At 42.4% G+C, this 19,911-nt stretch overlaps 1 protein-coding gene across 2 annotated transcripts in view; it reads right to left on the reverse strand.

Moving 5' to 3' along the window:
• PAPPA2 (pappalysin 2) overlaps positions 1-19,911 on the reverse strand; it is a 290,148-nt gene that overhangs the window by 76,477 nt on the left and 193,760 nt on the right. For both annotated transcript variants that reach the window (XM_032319392.1, XM_032319393.1), the window contains 2 exons: positions 4,322-4,493; positions 765-942 (listed from right to left, as the gene is read on the reverse strand). In XM_032319392.1, the coding sequence (XP_032175283.1) occupies positions 765-942; positions 4,322-4,493 (350 nt within the window). The remainder of the gene's footprint in view (positions 1-764; positions 943-4,321; positions 4,494-19,911) is intronic.

Genomic DNA, 19,911 nt, shown 5'->3' on the forward strand with positions numbered 1-19,911 from the left:
CTCTTATTTTGCAGATGAGGAAACTGAGTTCAGGCAACTTGGTCAAGCTAATAGGGGGCAGATGCAGGGTTTGAATTTGGGCAGATGGGATGCAGAGTTCTGTACTAAAACACTACACTATGCCTCCGTGTAATTCGCTGTTATTCCAAAGGAAGTCCAGGAACCTCCCACAGCTGCATCACCTCAGACTTACTAAGTCAGACTCTATCAACATTAGGCTCAGGAAGTTGCATTTGGAACGAGCCTCCTGGGTCACTAAGAGATTCACACCAGAGTCTTAGAAGAGGACAAGAGCAAGGTGTGGGGTCAGAGCAGGTTCTACCCTATCTTCATACTGACTGATAGTAAGTATCGGTACAGCCAGGGACAACTCCTAGAACTCTGTTCTCATCTATAAAAGAGAACTAAAAGCACCTAACTCACAGGAAGGTTGTAAATAGTAAATTAAAAAAATATATATGTGCCTGATGTATTTTTCCTATGATTAGGCCACTGTGAGTCAGCTTGATTCCAGAGGACGTACAATCAAATAAAAACAGGAAAGTCTACATGTCTTTCATTCATGAGCTCTGAGCCAGGCATCCTTGCATGTCATCAGGATAAAAATGGTGTGTCCCTTTGGTGTTTTGGTGGTGTTCTCAGAAGAGGGTGGCACAGCAGAGCCACTGGGAAGAGTACTGGGGTGAAGAAAAGATCCCTAAAGTACCCCTAACAAGAGAGGACTGGAGAGAGCTTGCACTCGGTTCCCAGTTGGCGGACAATACCTTGAAGCTTGGCCGGTGGGACACAGGAGATTGAACAGCGTTTCTGAAAGTCTGTTCCCTCCGAGCAGGAGAAGGTTGCGTAGTTCACCAAAGATGGGTCGGGAACACCACAATCAAGGGGCATGCAGCTCACAGTCCGGTCCCAGTGCCCAGAGGAACATGTGAGCAGAATTTCCTTCTAGAAACAGAGAATTTTCTTCCATCAAGTTCACATGAAAAGGCTTATCAATGTAGTTTCCAGGCTTTGGAGGAGTCCTGCTGATTATTCGTGCAAACATTCAAAATCGGTAAAACGATTTTGCCTTACTCCCTCCTAAGGACCTATTGGCTTGATATACTGTCTTCAATACCCAGGTAGGCTGCTGCTGACCATCCCTGATAGTGTAAGAGAAACATGAAAGGGAGACACTCCTCCAGGCCAACTCTCAGCTGCCTCTCATGTGCTCTTGGGTCACTCTATGCCCTTCCCCACCAGGCTCTGTGCCTCTGTGGGTTTTATGCCTCTGGTTGTGCTCGGGCCTAGCACCTAGGACGCACTGGCTGGAGACTGCAGGACCTAGAGGACAAGAGAGGTCTGGGCACTTCTTCCTATTCCCTCCCTAGAATGTTACTGCTGGTTGGCTTTGTCCTTTGGCAGCCCTCTCTATCCTCTTCTGCACTCTCTTCCTGTGGCTTCTGCCCCCTGCAATCAACTCTTTAGGCTTACAGGTGATGTCACTCTTGACCCTGGGATTCTGCACCATCTCCTTGTAATTTCCCTGTATCCTGCCTCCAGCTTCATAAGTAGTCCCTGTACTAAATTCCCTCAAATTACCCATGTTGGAGCATGTCACCTCTTTCCTGCTGGGATCCTGGATGATAATAATCCTGAACAAAATTCACAGAGAATGGTGCGCAGTATCTAAGAACAACTGAGAATCAATACGTACAAGGCACCTTCCAAATCTTGTAGTGAAATTGGAAAGATTCCAGCCCTTTCCCTGAGCCTGTCATTTTTGTGGGGTAGCCCTAGAGTTCCTCAACACTAAATAAAGTGTTGAGACACTTATTGAGCACCAGAAGGACCAAGTTCTGTCTAGATTTGGATAAACAAGACATCCTCCAGGAGCTAATCATCTACCAGCAGAGCAAACCACAGGTTGAAACAATGGCTTGAAAACCAAAGGTGGAAGAACGGAAAGAAGGAGAAAGAGAGGAAAGGAGGAAAGGAAATACGGAAGGAAAATGCAAGAGATATACTTTGTTATTTATTCTAGCCTACTCCTGTCTATAATGATTTGTGAGAATATAATACAAAGAATGGAAGCGATAAAACGAAAGTATGAAACGGGGACCAAGAAGAAAGAAAACATGAAAATGTCGAAAGAGCCAGCCCTATCATAGGCAGGTGCTTGCTCTGGGAGATGGCACAATGGGTGCTGGAGGAACTGGCCCTCCACCTACCGGAGTAGGTGACACGGGACCTGGCCTGTGAAGGACAAGAAGGACTCGCAGCTGCCAAGGGCATGGGGAGAAGAACATGTCCGGAATGAGGTAGACAGAGTGAGCTGGGACTGAGAGAGCTGGAAGCTCATGGCTTGTTTAGGAAAGAGCACGGCCATCCCTCCAGCCAATGGGTTACCACGGGTCCAAGAGAGTGCGCGGAGATTCTGTGGCTCAGCAGCCCTCCTGCCAAGAGACCACAGTGGCAGTGAAGCCCAAGGTCAAATGACTGGTGAAAGCACCTGTCACCCCCGACACCCACTCCTGGCCAGCTGCTCCTCCCTCTTCCCAGTGTTTCCCTATTGCCTGCCAGAAGGACCCAAGTCAAAGCCAGACACATTTTTCTGTTTAGTTTCAGTTCTTATGTCAACAAAAAGCAAATATCCCCACTGTCTTGTGATCACGAGCTGGGATTGTATAATTTCCTTAGGGAAATTATACACCAAGCGCCCGCTGGCCTCAGGTGACAAGAGCAAAGTCAGCTGGAGGGCGTGTTGGCTGACTCCACCATATGGCTGGGAGACAGTGAGCTCCCACCTTCCTCTTCCCTACCCAGACTGCCCCCACGCTGACCACAGCGTGCAAGCCTGGCTCAAACCACAGTGATTGCTTACAGAATCTGTCTCAAACTCAGCATATATTGCCTGGCTTTTCTTCTGGCTCCATTAAGTGTTATCCATCTTGTCTTAACCGTGCTCCTAATTGTAACGCATTGCAAACACTCTCTTTTCTTCTCCCCCTCTCCTTACCTGTCACACAAATGTATTCAGTCCCTATTTTTTTTTTTTTTTTGGTCATTCTTTCTTTCTCTTCTGTAGCGCGAGTTAAGCTTGGTGAAGAACAGGGGACAAGAACGCTGCCTTTCTGACCAAAGCACCATAGACTAATGAGTTGGTGTCTCCAGGACTATCAAAAGTGTTTATCTCTGTGCAGAACCTAAACCACCTGAAACCAACAAGTGTACATTCGAGTTCAGACCATCTCCAAGCAAATGAAATTCGTCTAAGGATCTACCACCTGCTAAGTCTTCAACTGGTACAAAATGCAAATGATTCCAATCTTCTGCACCACTAATACTGGCCTATCAGTGATGTATCCATTCTTTCCTCATCATACCACGTCTTTCTTGTTCTTTCCTCAAGCACCATTACGTTTTCCCTAATGTATCCTTTCTCTGTCTCATATGATGGTCATGTTTTCAAATGGCTGATTTCAAGTTTAAAGTTCTTCTGTGGAGTATTGAAAGCTCTCCAAAGGAAAGATGGAAAACAGAATTCTTAGTTGAGAATACATTATCACGCTCATAGTAATGGCAGCTGAACAGAGAGCTACATGTCTGTCATTTAGCTGGAAACTTTCCAGTTATTTCCCAACAGTCATCATTGTGACTCAATGACATAAATACGTCTGTCCTCATTATTGCACAAATATGGAAGAACACTTAAAGAGATTAGTTCTCTTCTTTGTTTTTACCTAGAATTATACAACTAATAGACAATGGAGCCAAAATTTCTTTCTGTGTTTGTCACCTGAGCCACACTCTTAACCAAGATATTCTACTACCTCCAAATGCTGGAAATGGTGCTATGGTAGTTTGGAGAAATGCAGAAAATTAGGCCACAGCTAGAGTCATGTTATAATCCCCACCTCAGCAGAAGTTTGTTATTCTAATCAGACTCTTTCTCCAGCCTTCTCAGAAGGAGGGCTGGGGGTCAAACCGTGAGCCACACACAAGCTGATTACAACCTATCTTGCTTACAAATGGTGGGCAAATCTAAACTGTGGAGTACGCATCTTGAAGGCAAAAGCGGGAGTGTCCCTTCTGACAGGGAAAGGAGAAGGAGAAAGGGATAAGCGTCCCTACCTGCTGTCTGCAGAAGAGAAACGGACAGCCTGGTTAATGGAAACTGCACCTTGCCTTTCTGTGAATCTATGCTCTCCTTGCTGCTAGAGGCCCCATCTTTCCTTCCAAGTGACTTAAAAATCTGCCCTTTCCCCACTCAGCGAGGGAGAAGAGCATAGGTCCCTTCCCTCCCCAGGAGCTTGGTCTTGACGACCACGGGTTTCCAACTCACCTGCACCGGCCTGAGGTATTTCCCACTGCTGCCCTGAAGGGCAAACCCCCTTTGACAGGTAATTGCACACTTCATGTGACCTGGGCCACCAGAGGTACAGTTCACCATCTCCGTATGATCAAGCAGCAATGGTGCACAGCTGCCCTGCTCCCCACAGGGCCGATGGACACAGCTGGGGACGAAAGAAACAAAAACATCTTAGACTGACTCCAGACAAGCAGGCAGCAGCAAAGACTTGGCAACTTCCTCTGGAAAGTGCCTCTAAGCCAAAGAGAATGATTCTTCTCCAAAACCTACATTGAGCTCATCACCTCCTTCTATAGGACCTGGAACTGTGCGACATGAAATAAATTAGAACAATATCAGCTACAAAAAGTGAATGACTAACTGACTTTCCATGACTTTTTTAGGAGGACAAAATGGTGACAGGAAAAGGTGTGGAATGTGTTCCAAGAGCTCTGGATGGCATCAGAAATGGCTGGATCAGAGAGCAATCCTCAAAATGTTTAACGACCAGTATTTTTGGGTCCCAAACAATCAGAGTAGACCCAGGTCAGGAGTCAATCCTTGGGGCCCCTCGTTGTATCAGGCACTGAACTTTTAGTTGTTTGATCCCAGAGGGCCCTGGGTGAAGGGTTTGGGTATCTGAGATGGCAGAAAAGGTAACATTTATTTACTGGTTGTTATGGAGATATTTTTGACAACTGGAGCGATGGCACTCCCTACCAATGAAAATCAGCCTAGGTTAATCAGAAATTGACCCCACGACAGGAAGAGGAAACTCACACATACTAAATCCCTGCCACATGCCTGACGTTGTGCTAGGTGCTTCCAGGACATCATCCCAGCAGAGGAGGACCACTGCCTGGACCTCTAGGGTCCATCAGCCAGGAGTGGGAGAGAGTTAAAATCTCCAGGTTCAGGTCTAGACCACAATAGCAACAAAGATGCAGTAGAGCAAAAAAAAAAAAAAAAAAAAAAAAAAAAAGCATTACCCTCTTCCCAAGGCAGAACCATAGAGATGAAAAATTAGGGCACTGACCACATGCTGTCTGACTTGGAATCCTGGATCCACCATTTACTACCTGCGTGCTATGGCTGAATTATTCATTCCCCAGTGTTTCAGCTCCTTCCCCCATAAGAAGAGGATAATAATGGTACATATCCCACAGGGTTATTATTATTCTGGGCTAATTCCCTCTACTGCTCCACTGCAAATGGCCAAAGTCCCACCCTCAGGGGCTTGTTTTCTGTTTACCATCCATACTTTTTGGTTTCCCATTTCTATACCTATGTTCAATTTGTTGCTATTTCTAAAATGCCTTTCTTCTCCAAGAAGCCCCTCCAGATATCTTCCTCCTTGGAACCTCCCAGGGAAATTTTTAAAAACAATTTCCTTCTAACGCTTCTGTTGTTCTATCCTGTATTATAGTCATGTGTGCATCTGCTTGCTCTTTCATTTATTCATCCTTTGATCTACAAGGCGATTAGTATCTGAGTATGTCCAAAGTGCTGAAACTCCAAACTACATTATGAACCTCTTGAAGACAATTACAGACTCTTGCCCACTTTTACATTCACCATAAACCTTGCTGTAGTAAACACAAGAAAAGTCTGAATTAAATTTGCTCATATAGCAAAGTAAGTCAACAGGTATTAAGATGGGTAATTTGTTAATTCTAAAGTGACAGATGGGAATCTGAAACAAAAAAATATTGTCATCCAACAGTAATTCAACCACCTTGCCCTACTCATTCACTCACCAATGAACATCTACTGAGCACTTATTGTTGGCAAGGTATTGGTTTCAGTACTGGGGGTATGATAAGTATCATGCCCCAGCATAATCTTGTGGGAGAAACCAATGAGATATTTTCTTATATATTTACTTGCTCATGATGCTGTAGCCAGTGGTGGTAAATATTAGCCAAAATGGCTACTGTGAGCCTCATCATCATAATTTGCCCTATTTGTCCTAGAATTGTGTTAGCGGTCAACGACTTTATTAAAAAGCTGGGCAACAATATAAGAAAGTGAAAAATAAAATGTCATTGAATATGCACATATCACCTTGACTTAATTGATATGATTTTAAAAGTATTCATCTAAAAAGGATGGATTTGATCGGAATATGCTAAAGTTGCTGCTTCTTATCTTGTACCCATAGGATTTAAGTCATTTAAGTCATACGTCAGTGGACATTCTCATTCTATGCTTACCAGCTATAGGATAGAGGTATTGGAGTTGAGTAGTTTGAAAAAAGCTTTTTTTACTCTTTTGACTTCTGATTATTCCCTTCAATGGTATGGAATGCTTCCAATTCACTCTATGGAGACTGGTGGAGGGAGGAATATATGGGAGTAGGGGTTATTAATTGTTAATTCAAACTCAAATATTAATTGTTAATTCAAACTCCCCAAATCCAATGTTGATTAACTGGGTATGAAATATAGGAAATGTATCTTTGTCCTGAGTCTTTACTGAGCCTGTCTGGATAAGGGGCCCGAAACCAGACCATCCTTCATGGGATGAGATCAGTACACCTCATTAGTGATGCCTAAAGATCTCCAAGTTTCCGAGATGCTGCATTCCTTCATGTCCACAAAAAGTCATATTTCTTCAGCGTGATATGCAGACAGTACTAGAAGACAGAGTCATTAACAAGTTCTCATTCATGTCAGCTTGTTGCCAAGAAATTAATGTGAAATAGCACGCGCTGTTTTCCGGTGACTCCATCCAATTAATTAATCCATGTCATCATTGACGACAAATACATGCTGAGATAAGACACAGAACAAACACTCTACAGGAGCCTCCCTCCATCAAGATGGGGTTCCATTAACTGCTGTTGCTATGACAACCGGTGTAAGAAGCCCTTCTGACATTGGCGGCAGAGGAGGAAGAGTGAGACAGGGGAGTTTGTTAGAGGAGGGATGTGGCGTGAAAGAAGACCAAGGCAAAAAAAAAAAAAAAAAAAAAAGCCACCAAACCCAGACCTGTTTATGAAGTGAGAAATGGTTTTAGGGCAGCTGCTGCAAATTCTTTCACTAGCTTACATTTCCATTTGCTTCTTTTTTTAAGGTATTTGTTTTATGAAGACGGTGTTTGTCAGGTTATTAGCTTCTGATGGCATCTGGTACCAATTGTAGAAATCTCTCTCCTGCACCCCAGCCCCCCTTTTGTGTTTCTCTTCCACTACAAACACTGCTTTTTGGAGGGCTGTTGTGTCCACCATTTTCCTGCCCTCCCCAAACATTCTTCTTTCTACCCAGAGCTCTGCTCTGCAAGCTCCCATAGCAGATCGAGAATGCTAATAGTACGAACAATGAGTCTGAAAACTTCTCTACAAGCTCTTTTCTTAGACAAATGGTAATGAAAATGGCAGCCACGAGGTCTTACAATGCCCCAGAGAGGTGGGAAGTTAGGTATTTATCTTGGTTTGACATACAAGGAAACCAAAGCTGCTTGGAGACTGGCTGGAGGCCACACAGCGAGTCAGAGGAAAATCCTCAGGCTGGAGCTCAGAGCCCTCACTCTCAGGCCAGCCTAGACCACGAGGCCACCTCCCCGGGGAGATGAGGCTGCTCTCCCTTTGCTTTCTTCTCAGTTCAGGAGCTAGCAGTATGGGCCAGGGAGAGCCAAGAAGCTCCTCACCTCAACATGGCAGTTAGGGGGAAATACAGAACATTTAACAGTCTGTCTTCGTTTCAGGCGGTTTTCTTTGAAATGATATCCAATCAAACTGTCAATATTTGTCCAGCTGCCACTGTCTGCAAGATGCCCTGCTTAGTGTGTTTCCTCACTTGGCAACAGCTCCTCAGCCTTCCACCCACTTTTTTTCTGGATATTTCTCCCTATCCCATCGCAGTGTATTCTCAGGTAAGGATATGATGAATCCAGTCAGATGCCATGCACAGGCTTTTGAAGAGTAACAAGAGACAAAATTTTAAACCAAAGGAATGAGTTTTTCATGATGGAATTTTAAGTCAATAGGCCCTTAAAAACCACTCCTTAGATGGCCACTTACCCATAATTCTAGTTCCCTTCATTGTCTCTCCACTTCTCTGATAAGCCTTTACTCTCTCTTCTGGTCATCACTCCCCAAGGTCATTATGTTGGAGGGTTTTAAAAAAAATGTTTTCAATGAGGAATCCCTGTACCAAATGTTATATTAACCCCAGGCTATCCTCCTCTCATATGTAACCTGCTCATGGGTACCCAGGCACAACCCTAATACCATCCTCCCATAATGATGTTTGTGTTTCCTTTTGTTGGTTGGTCTGTGAGTGACACCTGTACTTGGGAAACCTCTGTCAGCACAGTTCTGTAAAAGAGTGGTCTCCATGAGGCAGAATTTCTCGATCACAGTTGTACACTAGACTCACTTAAGCAGCTTTAGAAAAGTATAGATACTCAGGCCTTGCTCCCTGGAGATTTTGATTCTGATGGCTTGCAGTGAAATTTCAGCATCTGTGACATTATAGGTTTCAAAGTATTTGGTGCTCACTACAAGTGAAACCCAGCACCATCAAGGTCTGGTATGTGTAACCTTGAAATATAGGTCAATAAATTCCATAGACCAAGACTATAAAATAATAAAGCTGATTCCAGGAGAACCTGGTCCCACTGCTTGATTATCACATGTCAATGTATTAAGTCATATTAAATCATATTATCAATGTATTAAGTCATATTGTCAATGTATTAAGTCATATTATGATGTAGAAGGCATAAGAGAGATCAAAAGAATGCAACATTTTTCCTATTCTGAAGAAGCTTTTACCAGAGCTGCAGAGAGAATAATGAAATCATGTGTTACTGATTATAAACCCAAGGCTGTTTCAGAGACAGTTTTAACACTGGGTATGATTTGACCTCAGTGAATGACCAGAATTTGGAAAGGCAAAAAAGATATCTTGGAAAGTAACCTCTGATACTTTACAAACAGAACACAGGTAAGGTGGTACTTCCAACACTTCAACAAAATCACCATTTCCTCCCCACCACTGAGAACTAAAGACACATACATTATGTGTGTGGGTCTCTTAAATTATGATTAACAAATTTAGAGAATCTAAAGTGAAAGGAGTCCAGATCCATATTTGAAGACAGAGTTCCCTGCCTTATGGGGGTTGCTGAAGAGCAGGGTAAGGCTGACCCCAGAAAGTAGACATCACTCTCTGCAGAGGGGACAGATGAGTGATGAGTTATCTCCCAGGGCATCCCTTTTTCGTTTTCCATTTCTTGAGGCCACTAGAAAGAATTTGGTCTAGTTCCCAGCCAAGATCCACATTGGGGAAGCTGGGTAGTTCCTGATGAATGGGTGAAGTCCTGGCTGTTCTGCCCACAGCTTCCCCATAGCTTTGGGTCCAAGGATCCCCTGGGGTTTGGAGCCATCCAAAGGGATTTTAGGAGACTACAGCACTATTCAAGATGCAAACAGAATTCACAGTGAAAGGTTACCTGGGTGGTTCAGTGAGTTGAGCATCCAACCCTTGATTCTGGCTCAGGTCATGATTTCAAGGTCATGAGATAGAGCCCCATGCTAACCCCTGTGCTGAGCCCTCAGTTGGGATCCATGCTCAACATGCAGTCTGCTTGAGATTCTTTCTCCCTCTCCTTCTACCCCTCCTCTCTGCTCATGTGTGCTAAATAAATAAATAAACAAATACATAAAATCTTAAAAAAAAAAAAAAGAATCCATAGTGAAACCCTACTTTTCCCATGTGAGGGCTAATGGAAGATTATATGCTAAAGACCACATTTTATTGAACATGAATAATTCTGGAAGGGGGGAGGAGTGAAGGTGACATTTAACAATGATCTTAGAGGAACCACAGCTTTTAAAAGTAAAATGGACCTTAAAGATAATTCAACCCAAATTCCTCATTTTAGAGGTGGGGAAATGAGCCCAAAAGAAATGATGGGATATTCCAGAACACTAAGACTACAATATGGTAACCAAGAAACTTGGCTCAAACTCAAAATCAGAATGACATCAGCTCATGGACTTTTCTCAAATCAACATCCCACCCTCTCGTAGGCAGCCAGAAAAAGCTGACCACAACTTGATATCTGGAATCTAGGTTAGTTTAGTAGAAATTGTCTGGTATTTGTATCAAACATTTTGGCAAACGGCATGGTGTAATATAAAAACTAGAAGATCAAGGCCAATGTGACCTGGGTTCTGGTCTTGGCTTGTCCCTGCTTACATCTATGACCTTGGGCAAGTCTCTTAACTATTCTGGCCCTCTGTCTGCAAATTTGTAAAATGATGGGTTTGAACTAGGTTCTCTTAAATGTCCCTTCCAGTTCTAACATGATATTTAATTTCCCAGATGAGGTGATGGTGGTATTGAGGTGGGCGTACAGGATACCCATGAGTGGACAGCAGGATGTGGTGGAGAACCCAAAAAAGAATCTCTCACAGTCTTTCTTGCCCAGTGTAAGTTTTTGCTTAATGTCCCAACTTTTCAGTTGCTTAGTTAAACAAAATATTGGAATTCATTTATCCAAGAAGTGCCACCATTGACCAAATAGCAATCCCAGCAGTTTCTGCAGAAACAGCTCTTTTAAGGTTAAATAGTAAAGAGGATCAGATTTCTGGCCATTCCCCTACTGTGTTTTATTGATTCTTATTGAAATAAGAGGGTGTGGGCTAAGAAGGAATGTATGCTCTGGATTTGGCAACAGATGGAAGTAGAATGTACAGAACGTAGAGTGGACTGGAAGAAACGGAGTTCTCATTAATCTTGCCACCGCCAATGGCAAAACCAAATAATAATAATAGCATCCATCCTTAGAGAGCTTTGCTGTCTCTCCAAACCAATACAAAAAGATACGGTCTCTACTCTGGCTCCCCTTCCTACCTCCTCCTCACTCTGGCACCATCTTTGCTTTGTAGGACAGGAACCAGATTAAATGTCAAGTATATTTCCATCAGCTCAACAACGCTGGTACTTTGAGGGGTTTTACTGAAGCATCATACCAATCAGGAAGGGAAAAGTAATTCAAGCTCTTTTCCTCTGAAGAGTCTCATCTGAGAGAAACAGAGGAATCTCAGTAGTACTTCTGTTTCTTCCCTCATGACAGAGAAATGATGAATTATTGCACGAAGCAGACTTCTTCCATTTCTGCATGTTGAGAACATGGAGGTTCCCCTGCTTCTCTATTGAAGGTCTGCTCCTTCCCTGACCCTTGGGAGAGGTCCATCTCTTCCTAGAATGTGACCTATTTGTAAGTTCGGGACTGGCCTCTGGTGGCCCCAGTACGGGGTAATTTGCTTCACTCATTTCTAATTCTGGGCACAGTTTTTACCACGCCTGGCTGTAACACTAGAAGTCCCATCCAAATGCCCCCTGTCCTTCTAAAAAGAAACAGATTTGCATCACACAGCCAAAAGTGCTCCCTTTCAAATCCCTGCCTCACCAAGGTTCAGAACCCATGAGTTTCATGTAGATTATAAAATATGCGAAATACCAAAGTAAGAGTCAAAACAATTGCTGGCTACTTGGCAGAGGATATGCTTCCTAGCATTGCATCAGGGAAGCAGAATCACCCAGCAGAAAAAACAACAGGGGCGTCTGCCTGCCTCAGTCAGAGAAGCACGCAACTCTTGGTCTCTTGGTCTCAGAGTTGTGAGCTTGAGTCCCATGTTGGGTGTAGAGATTATTTAAAAATTAAAAAAAAACTCTTAAAAAAAAAAAAGGAAATAATATGTGTGCGTGCGCATGCATGCGCGCGCGCGCGTGTGTGTGTAAATTATAAAAACATAAAATATATACATATAAATATTTTTCCAGTTTGCAAAAGCAGTAACCGTCTCCATGTGGGACACTTCCTAATAAGGAGTGAACACAGGAGCCCCCAAGGGATTGTACTGCTGACTCTTGCCCTACCTACTGTTCATCCCTGGATACCTAGTTAAACTGTTCATCTGGGAGTGACACCTCCCCAGCCACATTCACAGGCCTGGCCTAAGGAATCATGAAATGCATGTAGCTAAGTGAGGGAACAGTCCAGTTCTGTGAATGAAGTTTAGTGGGCAGGAGCTTCCATCTGTGTCATTCCTCAAACAGCTCCTACAGGGCAGGAGGAAGGAGTAGCATGACTTCTCTGTGGCTCTGTGGAAGCTATGTAAACTCGGGTCTTGATGATTTGCAAGCTAGCACCTTGAATGAGTCTCAGATTCACACACAGAAGTTAAATAGGTGTTCTAAAACCAGTTCCAGTATCCATGTGAGGGGGGGTGCAGGTTTCCACACCTACAACCAAGAAATTCTGGGGCACCAGCAGGGTGTCTGAGCATTTAACTCAATCCGGACACCACTGTCCAGAGAGAGTGTCGGGTTCCGCAGGTTAAAGAGAGCCCTGCTACCAGACAGTCCCTGTCCCCAACTCAGGCACCAGCCATAAACCCAAGTGGCTACCTATACTTCTGACTGACTGGCTATAAATCAGAGGTTCTCAGTACCTCTCCCTTGGGTTTGATTAATTTGCTAGAGCTGCTCAGAGAACTCAGAGAAACATTTTACTTGCTGTTGCCAGGTGATTACAAGATAATAAATAAATCTCTGAAACAGCTGGGTGGAAGAGATGCCCAGGGCGAGGTACGGCAAAATGAACACGGAGCTTCCTTGCCCTCTCCAGGCATGCTACCCTCCCCAATCACCGTGTGCTCACCAACCCAGAAACTCTCTGAACGCAGCCTTTAGGGTTTTTAGGGAGGCTTCAATACATGGGCTTGACTGACTGATTCAACCTTCAGCCCCTCCCTGTTCCCTGGTTAGCAGGTAGGACTCAAAGTTCCAACCTTCCAATCATGTGTTTGGCTCTACTGACTAGTCCAGTCCTTAAGTGCTTTCCAAAAGTCACCTCATTCACATAACAAAAGACACCTTTATCACTATCAACACTTAGGAAATTCCAAGGGTTTGGGATCTGTGAGCCATGAACCGCAGACTAAGACCAAATATCACAATATTGCAGAAGTAGCACATAAAACACCATGTGCTGGACTGCTCTGGGAATCTCCCTCTCCCCTTTGGCTTCCTTTCCCCATGAAGTTTCTGGACTCCCCAACAGAAGCTTCACATTGTTCCCATCATATCATAATCTGGGGATTTGTCAGTCCTTGGTTGACATCAGATTTGCAATATTCCCCCCTTCTGTTCTTTTGTTCCCTCCAGCTCTCCCAACCCTTGCAATGTCCATGGCTCATCTGCTTATGGTGAAATGAAGGCCCAAAGAAGGGAGGGAAGGGACTGTCCTGAAGTCATGTGGTGAGACTGACGATGTAGCCAACAACAGGAGACAGGGGTCTGGACATTGGGCTTCCTGCCACTCCAATCCCCAGACTTCCTCCACAGTTATGGCCACATAGAACCAGACAGGGCCTGAGAGGCATTCCAGCCAGAACTTACGGTCAAATCCATCAACAGTGTCTGTCTACTTGGCAGGCTGGCAAAGTGACAGAATCCTGGAAATACTGGTTTGTTTTTATTTTCTGTGGTCTCTCCACCAGCTGCTATGAATACAGAACATAAAGACATGGCCAGCCCTGAACAAAATTAAGAAGCAGGTGACATTTTAAACTCATCTCTCTTTTCAGTACCACTTTTTCTGTTTCTGGGACTCCCCAAAACTTCCAGATGCCTAAACTAAGTTACATTTCAGCTGGGCCCTGGTCTATTTTTAAATTGCCAAGGTCCCTAAGAGAATAGTTGTGCTATAAAGTATTGATAACAACTTAGGATATTTCAACTTCTAGTAGTTATTTACTGTTTCAGAGACCCTTGGAGATCACCAAGACTTGAAGAAAATCATTCCTAATGATGGAATTTCAGACACCATGATAAGACATCGAGAAGCCGTTATTTCAGTTATTGTTTTGAAACCAGCCTGTTCCTTAGAGGAAGATTCCAACTCCCAGTGTTCATAATTTGTTTGTTCCTATTTCTAACTTTGGACCAAAAGCAGCCACCTAACCAGTTCTCAGAACACCTCCCACTAAGAATCATCTCGGACAAGGTAGTATTTTAATAAAAGCTATTTCTAGAATAGTCTAGTCATGCACCAATAAACCCCTCAATGAGACCAAGTCTGTGACCTTTTCATTTTTCCTCTATAACCCCTCAAGAACAAATAGTGGAACAGACTCAAACAGCTTACGGTGCCTCCCAAAGCAGACCTGTTGTTCACCAAGTCTGTCATTGGTCAGAAGAGTCAAGAGTCCTCTCCAACGACTCTCCTCCTTCCCTCTTGTTTTATGGACAAATCATTCTGGGAAAAGGAAGTTAGGCAAGGAACCTAGGGAACAATTGAGCAGTTATAATTCTTCCTTTGATTAAGAAACAAAAATAGATTTGATGTTAATTTGCTAAACTGCTTTGGGGAAGAAGATAATCAAATGAGTAGAGAAGTGCAATACATATTTCATTTCTATAGTGCCTTTTCCAGCAAAGAGAGAACACTTCCCATTATCCTGGAGTATTAAAACCAAACCCTCTGCTAAAAACAAAAGAAGAGGAGCCAAACAAATGTTTTAACCTATAGTCCTTAGAAAAAGAAAAGAAGGAGTTCTTTATTTTGTGAGGCTATCAAAAGGGAGGTGAACTGAGTGCTGTGCAAAGAAATGAGCAGGGGAAGGAGAGGCCTGGCATGGTATAGAGGCCCAATCCAGGCAGACAAGGAAGGGAAAGGGTTGGCATTTCAAATCTTAGGTCCAAATAATAGAAGCACAATAGGAATTGGTAAAGCAGCAGCAATGAGGGTTCCAGGGAATAATGAAGCATGAAGCAGAATGACGGCTAATAGAGATGGAACGATCCTATTACGAAGAGCAGACTCACAAACTGATTACAGTGGGGATGGAATGCCAAGGCGCTGAGCTGTGCTCTGGCTACATGCCCCTGGACTAGGGTTTGGAGGCCTTATAATCTAGCCCCAGCTCTACCCCTAATCTACAGTATAACCAAGAAGAAATATTTTGACACCTGGGTCCCACCATCTCCCAAACAGAAAACATGGCCACTTGCTCCCTGAAATTCCCTGGGGATTTTAAAGTCATAAAAGAGGAGTTCTATGGAAAAGCTCTCCTTTCTAATGCATCCCTCCACCCCCAACACAAATCCCATGTCTATAGTGAATTCTCCAAGGACAATGGAGCGTGACCCAAAAGTCTTCTGAACTTGGCTCACTGATGCAAGCTCTAACTTCTTGGTCAACAGATCCACCTTTTTGAGAAGAACTTTCTACGGCTAAAGAGATGTTTTTGTCACAGCACAGGAGTGCCATTGAAAGGGGTGGGTCGAAAGAGACAAGGCAGCTAGGGTAAGTCGGCTTGAGATACAGTATTAGCCCGGCATCTTACTGAAGTTCATAATTTGCGGATGGGAAACTCTGAGTTATTTGGTGATAGCCATGATTTTTTCTCCCTGGATTATTTAGTTTTGCAGTTCCTGCTTCAGGAAACACAATCTGAAGGACAGAGTGCCCAGAGACAACAGAGTTGACTAAGCTAGTACGCATGTCCATAAATTTGCCAGTGCCACTGCATCCTGAGGCATTCCCAACCAAACCAGATACACATTATTCTTTGATTACTCAGTTTTAAAATGACCTAATTCTTGTCTTTATACAAGCATGGTCCACAAAAGATGGCAAGTATGTTAATCATGTACATATACATTTTTATGTTAAGTATATGAGAGTCAGAAGCTGAATTCCAATGGATATCCACTATAGCAGTCTAGTAGTAAAGGTTTTCAATGCAAAAGGTAAATTCAAAGAGTTGTTGCTTTGCATATAGAATCATTCAAGAGCACAGTGTGTGTGTTCATTCTGTTTTCTTGAATCAGACTTTATTTGTTCATGCTTGGTTTGCTTTAAGTAAAGATAAAAATGCAGATCAATGCAGAAAAAGAAAAAGAAAGAGGAGAAAATCTGGCGATGACTCTGCTCTTCACAAAAATATTTTTTTTTACTTAAAAAATAATACCCTTTGGAATGGCACAATCATTTAAAAAGCTAAATCATTTTAAAATGTTGTTATATAATTCATTACACATTAACTTTTTCTAAAAGATTGTCTTGCATAAAGGGAACACATATACACACACACACATATAGCCACATTTTACTACACAAAAATCGCTAAAACGATTAACTCTCATTTACCCAACATCATGAAAAGAATCAGAATACAGATTTTCTAAACAAGTCACATTTTTTATTTTTAGATTTTTATATGATTTTATGATTTTCCAGGAAACAGATATTACTGACTAAATTTCACTTAAATATATTATATAATATTATATATAATATATAAAATTAGTATCTATTATTTATATAAATAAATAAATATATAATATAAAAATATATATTTATATTATGTATTGTATATAAATATAATATATTATGTATTATAATTGAATTATTGTATCCTATATATTATATACTGTATCCTATATATTATATATAATTATACATATTATATATAATTATTGTATCCTATATATATTATATATAGTATCCTATATATTATAATATATAATATACAAATAATATATAATTAATAATAATAATAATTCTAGTTGAGCCATGGAGAAGGTAGCTCTAAAGGTGGCTCAGACTTGGGATAAGAAAAAATGGACTAGGGATAGAATACAGATGGATATGGATCATTGCTAAAACGGATATGGTATAACTAGATAATGGAGAGTTGAGAGGACATTCTCCAGTAAAAGAGCTGCTTAGATAATCCACCTACCAAGACCAGGGAATGTCTAGGAGAAGACCTTTCTTTTAGAATCACTGTTCTTCCTTCATGCTTTTTTTTTTTCCCCAAATATAATTTGAGGGAGGGCAGCAGGGTTTCTTGGATGGTAGTAGACATGGGTATATTTCTGAAACAGTTTCTAGTCTTATAATAGAAAGTTCCCTTACTAAAAACAAATTTCTTGGATTCTAGTCTTAGTTTTGCTAATCTCAAATAAGGTGAATTGGTATACCCTGAGTCTCAGTTTCCCTAACTGAAAAATGATTCCTGGCACACTGTAGGCACTTAATAAATATTTTTGAATAATGAGTAGCCCAGCACTTTCTATACACAGATATACATGCACATACACACACATGCACACACCCCATATAGAATAACTGGTTTTATAAATCCATTTACATTAAACTTTTCAGAAGCTTTCTTCTACTTGAAGTAAAATACAGCAACACATACACGATGTGTACACTCACACTCTCACACACATATCCATTGTATTAGACCTAAACTGTTACATGAATCTACTCTTCGTTATCCACAGTGAGAAAGAGGATCAAAGCCTGACTATAAATAGTTAACCAGACAGAGTGAGAACAAGAGAGAGAAGAAAGAACTTAGGTTTCTACATGGATATTCATTTGAAATGATTAATATCCCATTCAATGGTAGATTGGAATACTTGGCGTTGATAAGCTATAGTTTAAGGCAAACCTCAGAACCCACTACAATTTTATATTTATGAATATCTATTACTTGTTTTCCATCTCAATCAGAATGTGTATTTATACTGAATAAGTTAATGAGGTATTTATACTTCATGTTTGCCTTGGACTTAAAATAAGTTCAAAATATTAAAAAAAGAAAATATGCATTTCTAGTTAGGTCAAATCTACTTAGAAGTTATACTGAAAAGTGGTCTGAGGATTAAAGCCAGGACCTTAAAGGAAATCTAGCTGGAGCATAAAAGGCAAAGAGCAAAAAGGGATTTCTTCTGGGTTCTTTGACAAGATCTTTCCTGTCACCTTGCCATCCCAGAGATGCCCCATGTAAATATTGCTCTTTGTCCAGTTAAAGTGATGTCATGTGTTCATAGTAAACGTAACTGGAGAGACTTCCAGGAAGAAGGGGCATCTTTTCTTGATTCCCATGTGTTATTCTCTCCTGCCCTCTGCAGCTCTTGACGTCTGACAGGGCTTCAGGCCAGTGGTGTTTACCCCATAAGGACTTTCAGGGCCACCCTGCACATCTCAGCAAGTTCTACCAGCACTCTAGCTGGAGCAAGTCTCAAAGGTGTGCCAGGGATTGCCTTCCTAGAAAGTTTCACCAGTGTCCAGTGGATGACCTCCCAAAAAGTGTCAGCAGCACCCCAATGGCAGCTTTCCAGAAGTTCCAACAGTGCCTGAGCAGGCAGCTTCCTCATGAGCCTTGATCAGCCCCCCAGTGGGTGGTTTCCTGCTTGCTGGTCCCAGTCAGTGAAACCTCAGCAAAATTTCTGTGCCATGCACTGTACCATCTCCAAACCCACTCTGATGAAAACCAAATCACAGGCTTAGGTGGGGAGCCTTCTCCACATTTGTTCCTTCTTTCGATACTCTTCCCTCACTTCCAAATGTAATGACTGCTCCCTTTATCTACCATTCTTCTATTCATTAGGGTTCTCCTTACCCTTAAGTAGTTAATCCTTCGTAGTTCCCCTAAGTAGTTTCTAGTTATTTTTATTACCCTTTCCCTTTTCTAATTACTGTATCCTCACTGGAACCCAACCGGCATAGAATGGAACTGCAAGTGGTACCAGGAGATAGAGTCACAAAGGTAGGATCTGGGGGATCAGTTTGGTTGTGCCTTCAGGCTTGAGTACAATATGGAGCTCCTTGTCAATGGGAAATGGGATGCTAGTGGTTTATAACATGCAGTGGGATAAATAACAAGCATTACCTTTGGTCAATGGTGATGAAGAGCAACTGCAAATACGTACCCTAAGAGCCCAAGTGGCTGCTGACTTAATGGAAGCTGTTCTCTACGCCACTGCCGAGTATGTCAGAGCAGCGAGAGGGAAGAAAGCACACCAAAGCCAGGAAGAGAAGCCCTTCCTCCTGCAGTGTCTCTCCCTTTCTGATAAAATTGAACATTGCATCAGCCGGCAAATGATAAATATTAATAAAATCCTGTTCTAGCATTACACAGGCACATGCTGAGAGCGCCTGGAGAGCTGAGAAGCAAGAGACTGATCAGTGGCACACCTTGGAAAAAGAGGAATGGAGAAAAAGAAAGATGAGGAATGGTGTGAAATCTGCCATGGGCGGTGCTCCTGCCTGGCGCTAGAATGTGCTATGTACTCCACATGCACGCTTCTCGGTTAATCTCACAAGAATGCTATGAGGTAATTTCCCCCTGTTTCCCACTTAAATTCCAACAGTACAGAAAAAAATATGAAAACTCTTATCAATATCAAAAACCAAGACTGACAGCTGGAATCTGTGAAGATTTCCTCCTGATTTCAAAATGTATTGAGAGTTGAACTGAGAAACATTGGAAGCCAAAGCATGCATTTTTTTTTTTCCTGGTGGGGGGAAAGCAAACAAGGAATAAATCCATGCTAAAAGGAGAGAAGGAAAGGGTCATTCTTTCTTCATTCTCTGGCTTCTCTTGAGACCGGCCAGCTGGTCACAGGTCTGTTTTTTATCCTTTAGTCCTCATCAGTACCACCGTTTCATTACTGACTCTGAGACTTTAGGTCAGGAAGTATGAGGGTCTTGATCCAGTGGGGTGGGAGAGAGTGGGGGGTGAGGGAGAACCACTGGCAATGGCC

The sequence above is a fragment of the Mustela erminea genome, chromosome 17 (assembly GCF_009829155.1).
Source record: "Mustela erminea isolate mMusErm1 chromosome 17, mMusErm1.Pri, whole genome shotgun sequence".
Taxonomy (NCBI): domain Eukaryota; kingdom Metazoa; phylum Chordata; class Mammalia; order Carnivora; family Mustelidae; genus Mustela; species Mustela erminea.